The following is a 19,394-nucleotide window of genomic DNA, read 5'->3' on the forward strand; positions in this document are numbered from 1 at the left end:
TAGAAGACGGCTTGCTATGGAAAAAGAGCCAGAAAGACATGTTTGGCAACTCAGCTATCACTTAGTAGCTATCAGACTTTGCATAAATAATTGCTTCAGGTCTTTCACTCTCTATTCCCACTGTAAAATGAGAATAACAACATCTACCTCACAGGATTTTCATCAGCAATAAAAAAGGCAATACAGGTAAAAGCTTTTTCCACCACATAATATCATTTCTCCTCTAAACTCATAATTTAACGTGTGAAATGTTAGTTTTAATGCTATTAATACTAGTCTTACATGAAATAGTTAGAATAATAAATTCTACTTTCTGGAAAAAAATTCATTATTAGCATAATTATATTGTCATAAAAGTACAAATGAAGGCTGGCATAAAACTTAATACATCAAAACGTGAAAAATGATCTTAAATCTTCTATTTTTTTAATGAGACAGAGAATCAACTTGAAAATTCCTAATTTACACAGTGCTTTTATTTTTTAAATGCTTATTTTACCTACAAAAAAAAAAAAAAGAATCTCTCCCTCCCCACTGGGGGAGAATGTGTGGATGGAGTCACTTCAACCATCCCTACCCTGTACTAAGCAAATGCCAGCAAAAAGGCAGCACCCTTGCCCCTCACCACTAGGGGTGCAGCAGCTGCAGAGACTGGGGGTGGACCATCTCTGCCCTGAACCAGGCAAATGACAATAGAGTCAGCTCCCCTTATCCTCCTAACAAGAGAATGGAAAGAAATTACAAAGATGAGGAAAGAAATTACAAAGATGAGGAAGGTGAAAAAGGGGATTCTTTAAATCTGTGTATGAAGTCCTGGGCATGCCCTTCGGTGCAATATGTGAAACTGATCAGAATCAACACAGCAACTAAATTGTAACTAAGTGGGCAGTCTAATCTCAGCACAGAAGAGAGCCAGCACACTCCTAGCATTTCGCCAAGAGAAATTAAAGCGTATGTCCATGCCAAAACCTGTACACAAAAAATTCATAGCAGCATTATTCACAGTAGCCAAAAGGTAGAAGAAACAACCCAAATGTCCATCAGCTGATAAAGAGAAAAACAAATGTGCAATACCAATACAATGAAACTTGACAACATGCTAAGTGAAAGAAGTCAGTGACAAAGACCATATAATTATATGATTCCGTTTCTATGAAATGTCCATAATAAACAAGCTCATAGAGAAAGTAGATTAGCAGCGCCTAGATTGGTGGAATTGGTAGGTAGGGAAAATGCAAAGTGACTGCAAATGGGTGTGGGTTTGCCTTATGGGGTGATGAAAAAGTTCTAAAACTAGAGCGTGGTGATGGTTGCACCACTCTCTGAATATACTAAAGACCACTGAATCAAACACTTTAAAATGGTATTTTGACATGTATGAATATTATGGTATATAAATTATAACTCAATAAAGCTGTACTTTTAAAAAGTGAGCTAGGTCATACATGCCAAAACGAGTTGACTGCCTCCTAGAACAGAATATTTAAATAGGAACAAGAGTCTCGTACATAATACTCAAAATATCCAGGATACAATCCAAAATTACTTGCCATACAAAATCTCAACACATTTGAGAAGAGATAATCAGCAGGTACCAGCACTGACATGACAAGGATCCTGGAATTATCTGTCAAGAATCTTAGAGCAGCTCTCAGAAAAATGGCCCAATAAGCAGCTTCAGACACTTTTGGAACAAATACAAAAATATAAGTTTCAGCAAAGACACAGAAGATGTAAAGAAGAACAAAATGGAAAAATACAACAAATGAAACGTTTTATAAAAACTCACAAGAGGGGTCCAAGAGCAGAATAGAGAAGATAGAGGAAAGAATCAGTGAATATAGAGATACATAAATAAAAATCATCCAGTCTGAAGAGAGAGAAAATAGATTGAAGGAAATGAACAGAGCTTTAGTGACTTAAAAGTTAGTAACAAAAGAGCTAACATTTGTCTCACAGGAGTCACAGAAAGAAAGGAAAAAGTGTGGAGCTGAAAAAAATATCTGAAGAAATGATAACAGAAATTTTTGCAAATTTTGAAAAAGATATAAACTTACAGAACAAGAAGCTGAGCAAATAATAAGCAAGGTAAACAAAGAATTCCACACCCACACATATCATAACCAAATTTCTGAAAACCTAAGAGAAAAAAAAAAAGAAAGACAGACAGAGGAAGATGACACACTACCTAGAGGAGAACAACAATTTGAATGACAACAGATCCCTCATCAGAAACCTTGGCACCACTCACTACCTTAAATACTCCAGTTCTTAGGCAAAGGAAGATATGATCAAATTTGTGTTCTATCAAGCAAACTCTGGCAGCAATAAAGGACAGATGAACAAGAGAAAAAACAGAAACAGAGAGATCAATTAAAGGGCTACTGCAACAACCCAAGAAACAAAACTTCAGGACTTTCCAAAAACGATGGCCGGAGAGATGGCAAAGATGGCAAAGCCTGAGAGAAGGCAGCAGCACATGCATATGCAGATCAAATCCTAAGAGAAATTCTGTCTCTTCAAAAGCAAGAATAACTGGGGAAAAGTGCCCTTTCAAGCCAAAGAGTGTGGGGGGAATCCTAAGGAAGAGGGAGCTGAAGATGCAGATACCCTAATTCTGTATACGAACCCACATAAGACTCAAGCTCAATCTGAGCTGCTCATGTGTGGGACAGACCAAAAAGCAGCTTATCACAGGCTCTGAGAAGTGAATTAAAATTTAAAACACCACAAAGTCTCAGACTAATCCCTGAGTGGCATGTGTGCATTTAGATCCAAAGCTTTGAAAATGGAACGAAGATTAGAACCACTGCCCTCAGAAAGCAAGATAGAGAATTTGCTACTTGTACCTAACCGGTTAGTTGCCTACTAAATAAAAATAAGTAAGTAAATAAATAAATCAGCATTCTCCAGCGAATAACAGGACCAAGAACCTACATAACATTCAGAACATCCAGAATAAATCCAAAATCACTCAACATACAAAGAATCAGGAATATGTAACAGATTCTCAATGGAAAAGATAATCAATAGATGTCAATCCCGAGAAAATCCAGAAATTGGAATCATCAGACAAAGACGTTAGGTATTAAAACTGTACTCCATGGGGTAAAGGTAAAGACACTTAAATGAAATGGGAGAAGTTTTCAACAGGGAAATAGAAATCATAAAAAAGAACATGACAGAAATGTGGGGACTGAAAACTATATCTTAAATTTGAAAATGACTGGATGAGTTCAAAAGCATAGTGGAGACTGCAGAGGCAACAGTCAGTGAAGTTGATGACAGTTCAACAGAAATTGTACAATCTAAAGAAAGAAAAAAAGAGTTAAAAAAAAAAAGAGAGAGAACAGAGCCTCAAGAATTTTGTTTAAGCCTAACATTAGTATCACCGAAGTCCAAGAAAGAGAAGGGAAAAAGACCGGTGCAGAAAAATATATTTGAAGAAATAACGGTTTTTAGAAAAATCCTGTATTTGTGAAAGATATAAATTCAAGATGCTCAGCAAACCCTAACCAGGGTAAATTCAAAGAAAGCTACACACAGATACATCAGAATCTGAACTGCTAAAAACAAAAGTTGTATAAAAAGCTTGAAAGTAGCTAGAAAAAAAATGAAATTATACATACAGGGGAAAAATAATTAGATTGACTGCAGATTTCCCTGCAGATTTCAGAAACTATGCAGGCCAGAAGAGAGTCAAGCAACATCTTTAAAACACTGAAAGAAAGGAACTGTCAACCCAGAATTCTGTACTTGGGAAAATATCTTTCAGTAAAAAAGGCAAAATATTCTCAAAACAAGGAAAACTAAGAAAGTCCATCAGCAGCAGTCGTGCTCAAAAAGAAATCCAAAAGAAAGTGATTCAGATAAAAGGGAAATGACACTAAGAGTTAATTTATAACTTGAGAAATAAACAAAGAGCAAAAGGAAGAGCAGATATCTGAGAAAATATAAAAGACTATTTTCCTACTCTTAGGTTCTTTAAAGTATGTATGATTGTTGAAAGCAAAATTTATAACTTTATCAGATGAGATTTGCCATACATGTAGATGTGATTATATGACAATTATAGCAAAGGTCAGCAGGTGAAGATAAATGGACCTATATGGTTCCAAAATTTCTTAATTTTCCTGAAGTAATATATTACTAACTCTAAATAGACTATAAAAAGTTAGCTATTCATAGTGTAATCACTAGCACACTATCATAACCACTAAAAAATAATACAAAGACATATACCAAAAGGGCCAACAGAAAATTAAAATGGAATGCTAAAAAATATCCAAATACATTAAATGTAAATAGTCTCAACAAACCAATATAAAGATAGATTATTAGACTGGATTTTATATATAAATATATATATATATATATTTACATACACATACATACATACACACACACACACACACACACACACACACACACACACATCATTCTTTCCAAGTCAAAAAAGATACATCATGCAAACAATAAGCAGAAGAAAGCTAGTGTGGCTATTAATATCAAAGCAGATTTCAAAGTAAAAAGAATTACCAAAGAAAATGAGATGGGAAACTATATTATGATGAATGGGTCTGTTCACCAAAAGACAACAATTCTAACTGTATATGCATCTCAAAAAAAGCTTCAAAATACAAGAAGCAAAACTGACAGAAATGAAACAAACAGATAAATTCATAAATACAGCGGGAGACTTCAACACTCCTCTTTCAGTAATCAACAGAACAAGCAGATACTATATCATTAGGGATACAGAAGATCTAAACAATATAAACAACCAACTGACCTTCTTGACATTTCTGTAACACTCCATTCAACAGCAGAATGTATATTCTTTGAACTGCACATGTAACATTCACCACGATAGACCATATTTTGTCCAAAAAACAAGTCTTAACAAATTTATAAAAACTAGAATCATAAAAGGTATGTTCTTCGGACATAATGGAATTTAACTAGAAATAAATAAAAGAAAAAGCTCTGGTAAATTCCCAAATATTTGGAAATTAAGCAAAACAGTTCTACATAAGCCAAAGAGAATGTCTCAAGGTAAATCATAATTTAGTTCAATTACACTGAATGAAAATCAAAGTACTACATCCCATAATATGTGAGATTCAGCTAATGCAGTGCTTAGAAGAACATGTATAGCATTCAAATGCTTTTATTAAAAGGAAGAAACATCTCAAATTAATGATCTAAGCTTTTCATCTTAAGAAACTAGAATAAATAAAAGTAAGTTAAAACCAAAGGAAGCAGGGATTCCCTGGCGATCCAGTGGTTAAGACTCGGGGCTTTCACTGCCACGGACCTGGGTTCAATCCCTGCTCAGGAACTAAGATCCTGCAAGCTGAGTGGTGTGGCAAAAATAAAATAAAATAAAATAAAATAAAGCAGCAATCGATGAAACTGAAAAAACAACAAAAGAAAAAATAGCAGGAATCAATGAAACCAAACACATATTCTTTGAAAAGATTGATAACATTAATGTCTAGCCAGACTAAGCAAGAAAAAAGAAAACATAAACTACCAATATCAGAAATGGAAGAAGAAATATCACTAAAGACCCCACAGACTTTAAACGGATGATAAGGAAATATTATGAACAACTTTATGCCCATAAATTTGAAAACTTAGATGAAATGGACCCATTCTCTGTAAGATACAATCTGCAAAACTCACTCAAGAAATAGATAAAATGAATATCCCTGCATCTACTTAAAAAACTGAGTTCACAGCTGCAAGCCTTCCACAAAGAAACTCCAGGCCCAAATGGCATCACTGATGAATTTACCAAACATTTAAGAGAAAAGTAATAGCAAGTCTACATAAATCCTTCCAGAAAACATAAGAAGAGGGAGCATTTCCTAACTCATTTTGTAAGGTTAGCATTACACCATGATAAGGCAACCAAAGACATTTCAAGAAAAGAAAATTACAGAACAATATCTCTCATGAACACAGAAGCAAAAATCCTCAACGAAATATTAGCAAATTAAATCCAGCAATATATAAAAAGTATAATATATTGGGACCAAGTGGAGTTTACCCCAGGAATGTAAGGCTGATTAAACATTTGAAAATCAATCAATTTCATTCACCAATATTAACAAACAAAAGAAGAAAAACCAAACGACTGTCTCAATAGATAGAGAAGAAACATGCGACAAAATTCAACATCCATACACGACTGTAAATGGAAAAATTCTCAGCTTTTTTCCTCCCGTGTAGGAAAAAATCCAGTTCTTCTCTACTGTGTGCTTCTTCCCCATAAGTCTCCTTTACTATTCACACAACCTTCGCTTCCGGTCACCAAATGTATGGAGGCTTTTCCCCACCACCAAGGAATTCACAGGCAACAGCAGAGTGTCCAAGAATTCAACTCAATTCTGAAACTATCTAACAGGAAACAGCATCAGATTCCACAGGTTAAGGTTTCAGTCCCACAAGACTGCCCCCGCACTGAACCCTGCCCCACTTCAGAAACCAGTTGCAAGCCCAGATACCACCTATGCTTCTGACCAACTGGCCATAGACTAGGGGATCCAAGGACCCCTTCCTTGGGTTTAATTAATTTGCTAGAGAGGCTCACAGAACTCAGACATTTTATTTACTAGATCACTAGTTTATTATAAAAGGATATAATTCAGGAACAGCCAGCTAGAAGAGCTACATAGGGTAATACATGGGCGAAGGGGTTCAGTGTTTCCCTGCCCTGTTAAGGTGCATCACTCTCCGAGCACCTTCGTGTGTTCACTTGAAGCTCTCTGAACCCCAAACTTTGGGGATTTTATGGAGGCTTTATCATGTAGGCGTGATTCATCGTATCTCTACTTTCAGCCGTTCTCCCTTCTCAACAGAACGGGGCCCAGGGCTGAAGATTCCAAGCTTCAAACCATGACTTGGCCTTTCTGGTAACTAGCCCTCATCCAGAAGCCATCCAGGAGCTACTACTATCACCGGGGAAATTACAAGGGTTTCAGCAGCCCTGTGTTAGGAACAAAGGTAAAAGATGAACATTAGAACAAGAGATGCTTCTAGTGCTCTTATCACATAGGAAATTATAACAGTTTTAGGAACTCTATGCCAGGAACCAGGGGCAGAGACCAATACACATTTTTCCGTTATCTCAACTCTCAAAATTAGGAATAGTAGGGAACTTCTTGAACCTAATAAAGGGCATTTATTTTTAAAAAGCCTAACATGCAACTAACATGATACTTCATGTTTAAAGACTGAATGTTTTCCACCTAAGATTGGAAACAAGGCAAGGATATCCACTCTTGTACTCATATTCAACATCAGGTTGAAGGTCCTAGCAAGTACAACAGAACCAGAAGAAAAATAAGGGCATATAATGGGAAAGGAAGAAGTAAAACAGATGCTATGATCATCTGTACAGAAAGCCCCAAAGAATCAACAAAAAAAAAAGCTACTGAAACTGAGTTTAGCAACATTGCAGGATACAAGGTCAATATACAAAAATCAATTGCATTTCTACATAATGAAAAAGAACAATTAGAAACTGAAATTAAAGGAAGTTATCAATTACAATAGCATCAAAGAATACAAACTATTTAGGTATAAATCTAACAAAATGTATGCAGTATCTGTATCTGAAAAAAGAAATCAATGAAAACCTAAATAAATGAAGAAATATATCATGTTGATGGACTAGAAAATTCAATATTGTCTAGATGTCAATTCTTCCCAAAATGATCTCTTGAATCAACACAATCTCAATCAAAATCCCAGCTTTTTTTTTTAAGAAATTGACAAACTGATTCTAAAATTTATGTGGAAAAGCAAATGAACTAGAAAAACCAAATGAATTTTCAAAAACAGAAGCAGAGTTGGAGGAATCTCACTATCTAATTTTAAGTCTTACTATAAAGGGATTTTCCTGGTGGTACAGTGATTAAGAACCTGACTGCCAATGCAGGGGACAAGGGTTCAAGCCTTGGTCCGGGAAGATCCCACATGCCACGAAGCAACTAACCCCCTGTGCCACAACTACTGAGCCTGCACTCTAGAGCCCGTGAGCCACAACTACTGAGCTCATGTGCCGCAACTACTGAAGCCCGCACACCTAGAGTCCATGGCCCACAACAAGAGAAGCCACCTCAATGAGAGGCCTGCACACCACAACGAAGAGGCAACCACTCGACACAACTAGAGAAAGCCCTCACGCAGTAACAAAGACCCAACACGGCCAAAAATAAATTTAAAAAGGAAAAAGACTTACTATAAAGATCCAGTAGTCAAAAGAAATGCATTTCCCAAAGTAAAGACACATGAATCAACAGAACAGAACAGAATCAAGAAATAGATACAGAGAGAGAGACATCCACCTGATTTTCAACAAAGGGGCAAAAACATCAATGAAAAAAGGATAGTCTTTTCAGGAACTAGTCATTCCATAATGAAAAAAGGATCAATTTACCAATAGGATATAATAGAAAATTTCATGCACCTGATAACAGAGCTTCAAACTACATGAAGCAAAAATAGATTTGACTGCAGAGAAATAGATAATTACAAAATTATGATTGAAGATTTCAATACCCCCTCTCAATAACTGACAGAAACAGAAAATCAGAAAGGTTTTATAAATCTTACACATAACATCATACTTAATGGTTAAAGACTGAATATTTTTCCTTTAAATCAAAAAGCAAGACACAGCCAACCACTCTTATCATCTGTATACATCACTGTAATGGAGGTTCTAGCCAGTGAAACAAGGCAAGAAAAAGAAATGAAAGCCATCCAGATTGCACAGAAAAGGCTTATAGTATTTTTACTTGCAGACAACATAATCATCTATGTAGAAAATCATAAGGAATCTACAAAAACTACTACTACTACAACTAATAAGTGAGGTTAGCAAAATTAAAGGATATAAGACCAAAAATCAGTTGTATTTTCATATTTTATACGCACACACACACACACACACACACACACACACACACGTATATATAATTTACAATAGCAGCAAAATATATTAAATGCTTAGGGGAAAATCTGACAGAAGAGTTGTAAGACCTGTTCACTGAAAACTTTTAAATATTTTTGAGAGATTAAAGAAGACTTAAATAAATGGAGAGATATACCATGTTCACGGGTGAGAAAACTCAATATCGATAAGGTGTCAACTGTCCCCCAGACTGATGTATAGATTCAATACAGTCCCAAATAAAATCCCAGCAGGCTTTTTTGTAGAAACTGACAAGCTGATTCTGAAATTCATGTGGAAATGCCAAGGACATAGAGTAGCCAAAATAACTGAAAAAGAACAAAATTGAAGGACTTAAACTCCCTGAATTCAAGACTTATAAAGCTATAATAATCTTGACATACAAATAGATCAGTGGAACAGAGTCCAGAAACAGACACACAAATATACGAACGACTGGTTTCAACAAAGTTGCCAAGCCACTTTAGTAGAGAAAGGATAGTTTTTTTTTCAACGAATGATCCTAGAATAATTGGATATCTATATGCAAAAAAAAAAAAAATTGAGATCCATACCTCTCACTAGATGTGGAATTAACTCAAAATGGACTATAAACCTAATTGTAAAATCTAAAACTACAAAACTTCTAGGAAAAAAAAAAATAAAGAAAATCTTTGGTTTAGGCAAAGGCTTCTTAGATATTGCGCCTAAAGCACAATCCATAAAAGGAGAAAAATGATAAACTGGAATTGAAATTTAAAACTTGTTTTTTTTTTTAAACTTCTGTTCTTTGAAATCACCGTTAAGAGAATGAAAAGACAAGCCCCAAGATGGGAGAAAATATTTGCCAATGATATATCTGATAAGGAACTAGTATCCAGAATATATAAAGAACTCATAAAAATCAATAAGAAAAAACAATTTTAAAAATGTGCAAAAGATATGAACAGATACCTCACCAAAGAAGATCTACAGATGGCAAGTAAGCACATGATAAGATGCTCTCATTAGTCATTAGGGAAATGCAAAATAAAATCACAATGAGATATCACTACACACCTAGCAGAACCGCTAAAATTTAAGACTGACCATACCAAGTGTTGGTGAGGGTGTAAATTAACTGGAACATTCATACCCTGCTGGTGGGAATATAAAAGATACAACTACTTTGAAAAAGAGTTTTGTCATTTTGTTAGAAATCTATACTGAAGGAAAGAGGCTCAGTTAGTTGCCTGGGGACAGGGAGAGGCAGCGGAAAGGAGAGGGAGGGAATACAAAGGGGCACATGAAACTTTTGAGTGTGATTGATATTTTTATGATCTTGATTGTGGTGATAGTTTAAGAGGTGCATATATATGTCCAAACTTTCTAAATTGTACAGTTTATTGCATGTCAATTATACCCCAATAAAGCTCTTAAAAATAATTTTTAAGAAAAAATTACAATTGTAATTAAATAATTCATTATGAAAGTGCTAAAAAGTAAAAATAGTGCTATAAGAGTACATAACGAGGGGTCACATAGTCTGAGGAGTCAGAAAGGCTTCCTTTAGACACTAGTATAAGCTAAAATTCAAAGGATGCTTAGTAATAAGTCAAGCAAAGACCACATAGGAAAGACGGTTCAGAGAGATGTATGCATATGTGTGAAATGCCCTGAGTCCAAAAGGAATGTGACACTTTCAAGGAACTTTAAAAGACCCAGGCAGGAAAACAGGCAGGGTGAGTCTGATCTGCTAAAGGAACCAAATTATGTAGACACATGGTCTTGAAAACCATGCTAGTACAAGCAATTTATCAATTTAGGATCTTAGAAACACTCAATTTAAATTATTTTAAAATCTATTGTATGATTTTATGGTTTAATAATGTAAAAAGAACCCACCCATGGATATAAATTACATATTATAATCTTAGTTTGAAATAAAGAAGACCTGGGGACAGGGAATATTCAATTTAACTTTATAGTTACTGATAGCTTCCCTATTATTATTAAAAAGGATTCCAAATATGTGCGTGTGTGTGTGTGTGTGTATACGCACATATGTTGGGGTTGTTTTATTTTTAACAGTAACTTAGGGAATGGGGGCTTCCCTGGTGGCGCAGTGGTTGAGAGTCCGCCTGCCAATGCAGGGGACACAGGTTCGTGTCCCGGTCCGGGAAGATCCCACATGCCGCGGAGCGGCTGGGCCCGTGAGCCATGGCCGCTGAGCCTGTGAGTCCGGAGCCTGTGCTCCGCAACGGGAGAGGCCACAACAGTGAGAGGCCCGCGTACCGCAAATAATAATAATAATAATAACTTAGGGAAAATATTGACACATTTAACCCTGCCACTTTCTGTTTACAATAGCAACCTCACTCCTGATATTATATCTTCATTTTGCTGTCAAAAGAGAAATAGACTACTTCCATTATAAATGTGTGAAATTCATTAACCATACTTGACTGACTTAAGAGATTTAAAAAATATCTATATACATTAAACACACAATAAGATTTAATAGATTTTAGAGAAATATTCAATAAATATGTTTTAATAATATACATTTATAAAATATTCACAATATAATGAGTTATTTTCCAATCTCAGAACGTTAATATCAGCTATTTTGTTTACCTAAGAGAAATTAGAAGTCTTAGGTTTCTAAGTCACATAAGCAAGAAAATGTCCGAGTTTGAACTCAAATTATTAATTTATATAAACATAAATCTCAACTACTCTACAAAAATAATTCTAAAGAACTGGCTTCTAATAGAGAATGTTATTCATTCAAATAGGTTAGAGTAAAACATTTTCTACTCCAGTGTGATACTAAGCTACCCAAGTAAATGTAATTCAAATTTGCATATATCATATCCTTGATTATTATATTTCAAATTGGCACTGTCCTCTCTGATTCTCAGTCCTAAGTCTTTTAGTCCAGCTTTAGCTGATGATCAGTGTTCGTTCTGCTTTACCTATGAGAGGAATGGCTTGTAATTCTGAGAGTTTTATTCTTTTCAAATGGAAACAGAAGACTGAAATCAATCCTAAGAGAACTGAAGTACCACTTTTGATACCATATTTGCTTCTGCATTTCTCCCTCCATCAATCTTCTGTTCTAAAGAAGCATTTGAAGGATACTCATTCCCTAGTGAAATCCCTACAGTAGGAAAAAAGCTATGTTACCATGGAACCAGCCAATTAATTTTGACACCTGCTTACCAAGATTAATCATTTTTGATGTCTGTTTGTTACGTGGCTATCCTTCAGTTACGTAAAAGATTTTCAAGATAATTAATGAAGTGAGAATTTCCAGTTAAAGTCTTTCCCACTGTGCTATTACTTCAAATGCTGGATAAAACAAGCCACCATCCTCAAATAAACCTTTCTTAGCTTAGCATGTACTTTACCAGGAAGAAATCTTTTCTTCTAAATTGATTCTTCCCTTTAACATTAAATACCACTTTTTTCTTTACGCTAAGAGAATACATAACAAAACACAGAGTTGTACCAGTTATATTTACTCTAACTAGTAGCTTGTATTCCACAGAGAAATGAAAAAGTACTTACTAATAGGGTACAATGAATCATAGGAAACAGCTTCCAGGAAATGAATATTCAATGATTAGTCCAGGGTTTATTGTTATTTAACTATATCTATATAAAAAAAAAAAAACTAGTCCTCTTTTACTCACTAATGTATCTTTCACAAACACCAACCATCTCTCTATATTATTTAAGCTAGTTTTAACTTGATCTGTGATCTTTCCTACTAACTGAGACAACCTCTGCTAGTGAGGTTACAGGCTGCTGATCCGGTTGATTGGCAATTCCACTACTATAAAATGTAGACAGAAGCTTCTCAGGACTGCAGCAATTTCTGTCCTCTTTAGAGAAATGGAGCAATTCCACCCACCCAAAGGCCAATGTCCCTAACTTACACATTAATCAGGCAATCTTCCTATTTATGTACCAAAGGATATAAAAAATGGATGTGGCTTTTTTCATTGTTGACTACCAGTTCATATCTTCAAAATCCTCTCTTCCTAGGTAAAGAGGCTGGCTGTTATGATCAAAGCAAAAGTTTAAGAACATTTAATTTATAAAGACTGCTAACAAGCACAGTTCGATATCTTTGCAGACCTTGAAACACTTTTTTAAACTTTTAATTATTACCTCCACCAAATTTTTTTAAATATAAAACTACAGTACTATGCTAATTTGTGAAATTATGAAGCTAGGAAACATTTTAACTTATTGCCACAGATGAATTTCATAAAACGTCATTCCGAGATTTCACTTCCAAAAATGTCCTGTCAACTAATTTAAACAGTAAGATCTACTTAAATTAAAAAGTCCCATTTTTAAAAATACATTTTTACAATGAGTTTTCAGGGGCACTGTCTTAACTGGCAAGTTCTTTTTCAAAAAAAGGAAAATATGCTGTTTAAAACTCCCAGGAAATTTTCCTGTAATACATTATTAGCAGGTGAACCATATTCCTACCTTTGCCTTAGAGCCCAAGAGACAGTTCACTTAGATTTTGCTATCATCCTGACAACAAGTAATCTACATAGTGCAATTTCAGAGCTACTAACCCAGCCAGCAAACTTCATGTGAAGTACCTAGAAAACCAAGAAGTTGAGGTACTTAGTGACTGTTATGTGCAAGCTGTCAGATGGACACCCTATTGGCCTCAACTACCTTATCTGCTGCTCCCCCCACATTTACCCATTTATTTTCATATCAGACAGCAACGCAATAAACATCAACCAATGGGGGAAAGTATCTTTACTGTTGTAAAGCAAGCTCCTTAGGTCCTTGAGCTTCAAAAAAACGAAAGTGATGCTCCCACACAACAGATGATAGTCAAAGAACCAGTTAGAAAAATCTTTTATCTCCACCACATTAAAAAGTCCAGGTATTTCCTCCTCTTATCTAACCCAAAGTCACTCTTGTATTTCTCAATTCAGGACTGTCCTCGCAAATTCAACATAGTATATTGGCTTAAAGTAAATGTTCTAGAGTTAGGCTGGCTGATTTGGATTGCCTCGATTTCCCTCTGTAAAACTGCTATAGTAATTCTAGTAACTCAGAGTTGGTGTGAGAAACAAACGAGATAACCCACGTAATGGGCTCAGAACAGTGTTTGGCACATAGTAAGGCCATCATAAACTCTACTTATGATCACTATTACTAAATACACTAACATGTTAGCAGTGCTTACCTCTAGAGAGGGGAGTAGGATGGGGAAAAGGGAGGTACTGGTAGACCAGAACTTTTAACCTTTAAACTTCCGTATTGTTTGAATGCTTCACAATGCGCAAGTATTTCACGAGTTACGTGCATAATTTTTGATTAAAAAATAGTGCCCTAACAAAATGGTGTTTGGCACCGTAACTGAGTGCGGTTAATTTTGACGATCAGGGGACCAGAGGCGCTGCGGACAGGTGGACCATCGGGAAAGGCTTCGCATCCACGGCGGTCCGTGCGAGACGCAGGGCCCGAAGTCCCCGAGGCGCGAGGGCTGGAGGGGGACAGCGCGGGCCCCGCTCCCGCAGCGCTGCGGGTCGCTCCCAGACGGGGTACCCGGGGCCGAGAGAAGGGGGGAGGCCGCGACGGGTGCGGGGCAGGGCTGAGGTTCGGGGTCCGGCGAAGGCACTTACTTGAACCTGCCCTGGCAGTGCTGGCACTGGTCCCCCACCCAGCCCGGGTCGCAGAGGCAGGTGGAGTTGACACAGCGGCCCGAGAAGCAGGAGCCGGTCCTCTCGCAGAGCTTGGACTGGGACACCTGCGCGTAGAGCGCCAGGTAGAGGAAGCCATAGCACAGCAGCCAGCTGTTCCCGTCCAGCAGCCAGAAGGAGGCGCCGCCGCCGCCGCCGCCCGCCGGCCGAGCTCTCCACGGCCCCGGGGCCGCCGGCTGCGGGGGGCCAGTGCGGGCCCGGCCCCCCGGTTCCATCTTTCCCAGCGCCCCTGCCCGGCCGGGATGCGCTCTCGGGCGCCTACAGGGATGCTTCGGAGGGGAAATCTGGCCGGAGAGAACACCGCGTCGCTGCCGCCGCCGCTTCTCCTCCTCACCGGCGCCTGCCCCAGTCCCGCTCCCTGGTCAGGAGGGACAGATCCCAGCCGCTGTCGCCTCCGCTTGGCTCCCTCCAGTCGCACTCGGGCATCGCCTCTCCGTCTCCTGACCTTGTCCGCGGCAGGCCGAGCCCACCGCCACGGCGCCCCGGGCCGGGCCGGAGGCGGGGAGCAGGAGATGCAGTCTGCGCGGGGCGCTCCGGAGGGGACCTGCGGGAGGGGGAAGGGGAGCCAGCGCGCAGCCCCGCCTCGCCCACGGCTTGCGCCAACCTCCTCAGCTCCCAGCCCGGCGCGCCCGGGAGGGCGGGGGCCACGGGAGCTCCGAGGTGGGCGCGCCCAACGCGGGAGGGGGGACTCGGGAAGAGGGGTTCAGCCTCGCCCGCCCCAGCCGGCCCCCGGCGGCCCCCCAGAAGCCATTTTCTCTCCGGTAACGTTAGCCAGATGCCGGTGCTGCCTTTAGAGCCCGCGGGGTGCTGCGCCGCCTCTCCCACTCGCGCGTGTCTCCGCTCCTCCCCACACAGGCCCTGCGCGTGGTCTCGCCCCGCCCCTACCGGGACCAGGGACTCCTCCGCGCGGCCGCACAACCCGGCCCGCCAGCTGAGGGGAGAGCGGCCCGCCAGGGGTGGTGCGCGGGCCCGCTGTGCCCTTCCCCTCGGCGTGCCTGGGAAGTCGGCCCCGCTCGCACCGCGCGCCTCCTGAGCCCTCCCCCCTAGACGAAAGATCAGATCGGGACCGGCTTCGCAGCTTCAGCAGAAAATAAGCCCTTCCCGTCCGCTGTCTACAGCTGCAAAAGTGCAGCACTTTTCCCCCAGCGCTCCCCGCTTCCTCCGTCCCATCCTCCAGCCTATTTCTTTTTTTCTGAAAAGAGAAAAACTCCAACAACACACAAAGAGCTGAGCATGTGCAGCAGGCAAAAGTCTTAAAGGCACCGCACTCCGACCACTTTGTGGGGTCCGCAAGAACGGAGAGGGGCGGGGGCTAGGGCCTGCTGGGGTCGCGGAGCCGGTTCCGCAGAGGGGCCGCTCCCGGGGGTGGGGGCATTTCTTGCGCGGAAATAGTGACTCCCCCGCTCCCAACAAAGAGCTGCGAGGTTCCCGCGGCAGGCCGAGCCCACCGCCACGGCGCCCCGGGCCGGGCCGGAGGCGGGGAGCAGGAGATGCAGTCTGCGCGGGGCGCTCCGGAGGGGACCTGCGGGAGGGGGAAGGGGAGCCAGCGCGCAGCCCCGCCTCGCCCACGGCTTGCGCCAACCTCCTCAGCTCCCAGCCCGGCGCGCCCGGGAGGGCGGGGGCCACGGGAGCTCCGAGGTGGGCGCGCCCAACGCGGGAGGGGGGACTCGGGAAGAGGGGTTCAGCCTCGCCCGCCCCAGCCGGCCCCCGGCGGCCCCCCAGAAGCCATTTTCTCTCCGGTAACGTTAGCCAGATGCCGGTGCTGCCTTTAGAGCCCGCGGGGTGCTGCGCCGCCTCTCCCACTCGCGCGTGTCTCCGCTCCTCCCCACACAGGCCCTGCGCGTGGTCTCGCCCCGCCCCTACCGGGACCAGGGACTCCTCCGCGCGGCCGCACAACCCGGCCCGCCAGCTGAGGGGAGAGCGGCCCGCCAGGTGTGGTGCGCGGGCCCGCTGTGCCCTTCCCCTCGGCGTGCCTGGGAAGTCGGCCCCGCTCGCACCGCGCGCCTCCTGAGCCCTCCCCCCTAGACGAAAGATCAGATCGGGACCGGCTTCGCAGCTTCAGCAGAAAATAAGCCCTTCCCGTCCGCTGTCTACAGCTGCAAAAGTGCAGCACTTTTCCCCCAGCGCTCCCCGCTTCCTCCGTCCCATCCTCCAGCCTATTTCTTTTTTTCTGAAAAGAGAAAAACTCCAACAACACACAAAGAGCTGAGCATGTGCAGCAGGCAAAAGTCTTAAAGGCACCGCACTCCGACCACTTTGTGGGGTCCGCAAGAACGGAGAGGGGCGGGGGCTAGGGCCTGCTGGGGTCGCGGAGCCGGTTCCGCAGAGGGGCCGCTCCCGGGGGTGGGGGCATTTCTTGCGCGGAAATAGTGACTCCCCCGCTCCCAACAAAGAGCTGCGAGGTTCTGAGCCCCGGGCGCGCCGCCCCTCTCCGACGCTGCCTCGGAACCCCAGGTATCTCCTTTACTGCTTGTCAGTGTTTCCTCCTCCATCTGGGACAATATTCTGCCTTGAAAAATACTGCAACATTGAGGCTTTTTTCAGAAGAGCAGAAATGATGCCCAGAAAAGAGCCGTTTTTCCTTCCTCGGTAGCAAGCTTTCCTCCTTTAGATGACTTTCCAAGATTTGATGGCATATGCTGAAATTTTTGCTTTGTACTTTTGTGCCTTCACTAAATAGGCTGTTTGAACCCTTGAGAAAGGAAGCCGAACACAAATTGCAGCCCCGTACACTCGAGTCACAGCAATATTATTGGATCCCCACAAAAGAAGAGCAGGCAGTATGAAAAAGAATTTGAAATCTACCAAAAGCATTTCTGACAGCAAAAGGAGAAAAAGTTTTTGTTGTAACCACACAGTCATAATATTATTATTAAGATTCAACTCATGTATATTTGGGGCATAATGTACCCATGTCATCTCTTTTAATCTGTTATCCCCACTTTGCAGATGAAATCCTCCATTAACCCCATTTTACAGATGAAGACAGAAAGAAGTAAAAAAGAAAAAGGAAAATCATGATTTTCATTTATGGAACAAACAAATCACAATTCCCCCAAAATATCAGTACCAGAAATGTCAGTCTCAAACCTAAAAAGGACAGCTTCTTCTTTTCACATCTTTTCGATATCATATGCCCCTTAGAGACTGCTTGGGATGGGGGAGAAGGAGAGAAGAACATTTTGGAAAAATAATTAAAAGGAGGAAATTGTTCTGGATCACACATTTTAATTTCCATGACTGTAAAATCCGGAACTCTTTCTAGTATTAACCATGCATGAACAAGCCCTGTTGCCTTCTCCATTCTTCTCACGCCAACCAAAGTTTAAAGTCAGCCACATCTTTCTCACATCTAATGTAGAGTTGCTTTCAGACATGTGGAAGGTGGCCAAGCTCTTAAAACCATCACTGAGTGTGAAGGTAACTCGATACACAGGAGCCACTTTAACAAGAGAGATCACTGCTCAGCCACATACTGACGGTAGGCTATATTTAAGCAAAGGGTTTGCCCATTAAAAATATATATCTTTTAATCTTCTAACCACTATAATCAGCTCAGTACTTTAGGTTACACTGAAGAACATACAGCCCCACAGGCCTCCTCTCAACATTGCCTTTAGAATCAAGCTGAATATATTAAATTTATATAAAATTATTCTCATAAGGATCTCACAGGATTTGCACTTGCCCTATATCCTGTTTTTCTTTCAAACTCTTTCAGTCAGCATTTACTGAGTAACTTATGAATTTAAGCAGGAGAAAACAAAGATGAATAAAACATAATTTCTACCCCTGGATAAGCTTATCTTTTATTAGGCTCACTAGATTGGGAGTTCCTTGTACAGCTGAGTGGCACATATTTTACAGATGTAGACACAGAAAACTTAAATGATTTACAATGGTTGCACAAAATAGTGATAAAGCTTGCCCAGACTCTTGACTGATGTTTCAGTATTTTCTTTGATCAAGAAATTTTAAAACTCCAACGTCATGTTATCTTTTTTCCAAAGAAGGAGAGTCAGCATCCTAGCTGTGCTACACAACACGACAATAACACATAGTATTGGTAATAGCAGTTATAAATCTAGCAGAAAGATGAAAATTTACTCCAAAGAGGTAGTAGGGGAAAAGTCAGTTTTACTGAAGTGGGATGAAACTGTTAAGATTGGAATTATCTATTAAAATTGCTCCAAGGGGAAAGATAAGTATATTTTCTCAACAATTAGCCTTATATCAGGACCTTTAGATATTTGGGGGAGTGTGTTTCATTTCCATTCATACCATCTAACAATGGTACTATAAAAGGCAAAAACCTAAGACTTCACGTTGCCAAATTGAAGGAAATGCAAATTTTTTTTTTTTTAAAGAACTAGAAAAATGATAGATCCACTGCTCTGTTGATTGCCATTCACAAAGTAAAAGATCCTATTTGGGCTAATGAACCAAAGGAGCCCCTTCTCAGTTGCTTGACTGAAGAATGATCTCTACTCTGGTTATTATTCATCATTTGCCTCATAGGAGGCTTCTGAAAGCAGCTAAGGTAATGAGAGCTGTAGATAGCCTGGCCCCAAGAGCCAGAAATGTATTCATTCAAAGGGACCCTTAGTGCAATTGGGGCAGTATTCTTAAGACACTGATAGAGCATTAATGGTCTGTGAGATTAGACAGTAAAAAAAAAAAAAAAAAAAAAAAAAAAAAAAAAC

General features: G+C 40.6%; 1 protein-coding gene across 1 annotated transcript in view; it reads right to left on the bottom strand.

Annotated features, from left to right (window-relative positions):
- ATRNL1 (attractin like 1) overlaps positions 1–15,295 on the bottom strand; it is a 713,182-nt gene extending 697,887 nt beyond the window's left edge. Inside the window, exon 1 of the mRNA XM_007469606.1 lies at positions 14,614–15,295. Coding sequence (XP_007469668.1) covers positions 14,614–14,906 — 293 coding nt within the window. The 5' untranslated portion in view covers positions 14,907–15,295. The remainder of the gene's footprint in view (positions 1–14,613) is intronic.
- Between the last annotated feature and the right edge of the window lie 4,099 nt (positions 15,296–19,394).

The sequence above is a fragment of the Lipotes vexillifer genome, unplaced genomic scaffold (assembly GCF_000442215.2).
Source record: "Lipotes vexillifer unplaced genomic scaffold, Lipotes_vexillifer_v1.1 scaffold240, whole genome shotgun sequence".
NCBI classification, from domain to species: Eukaryota; Metazoa; Chordata; class Mammalia; order Artiodactyla; family Lipotidae; genus Lipotes; species Lipotes vexillifer.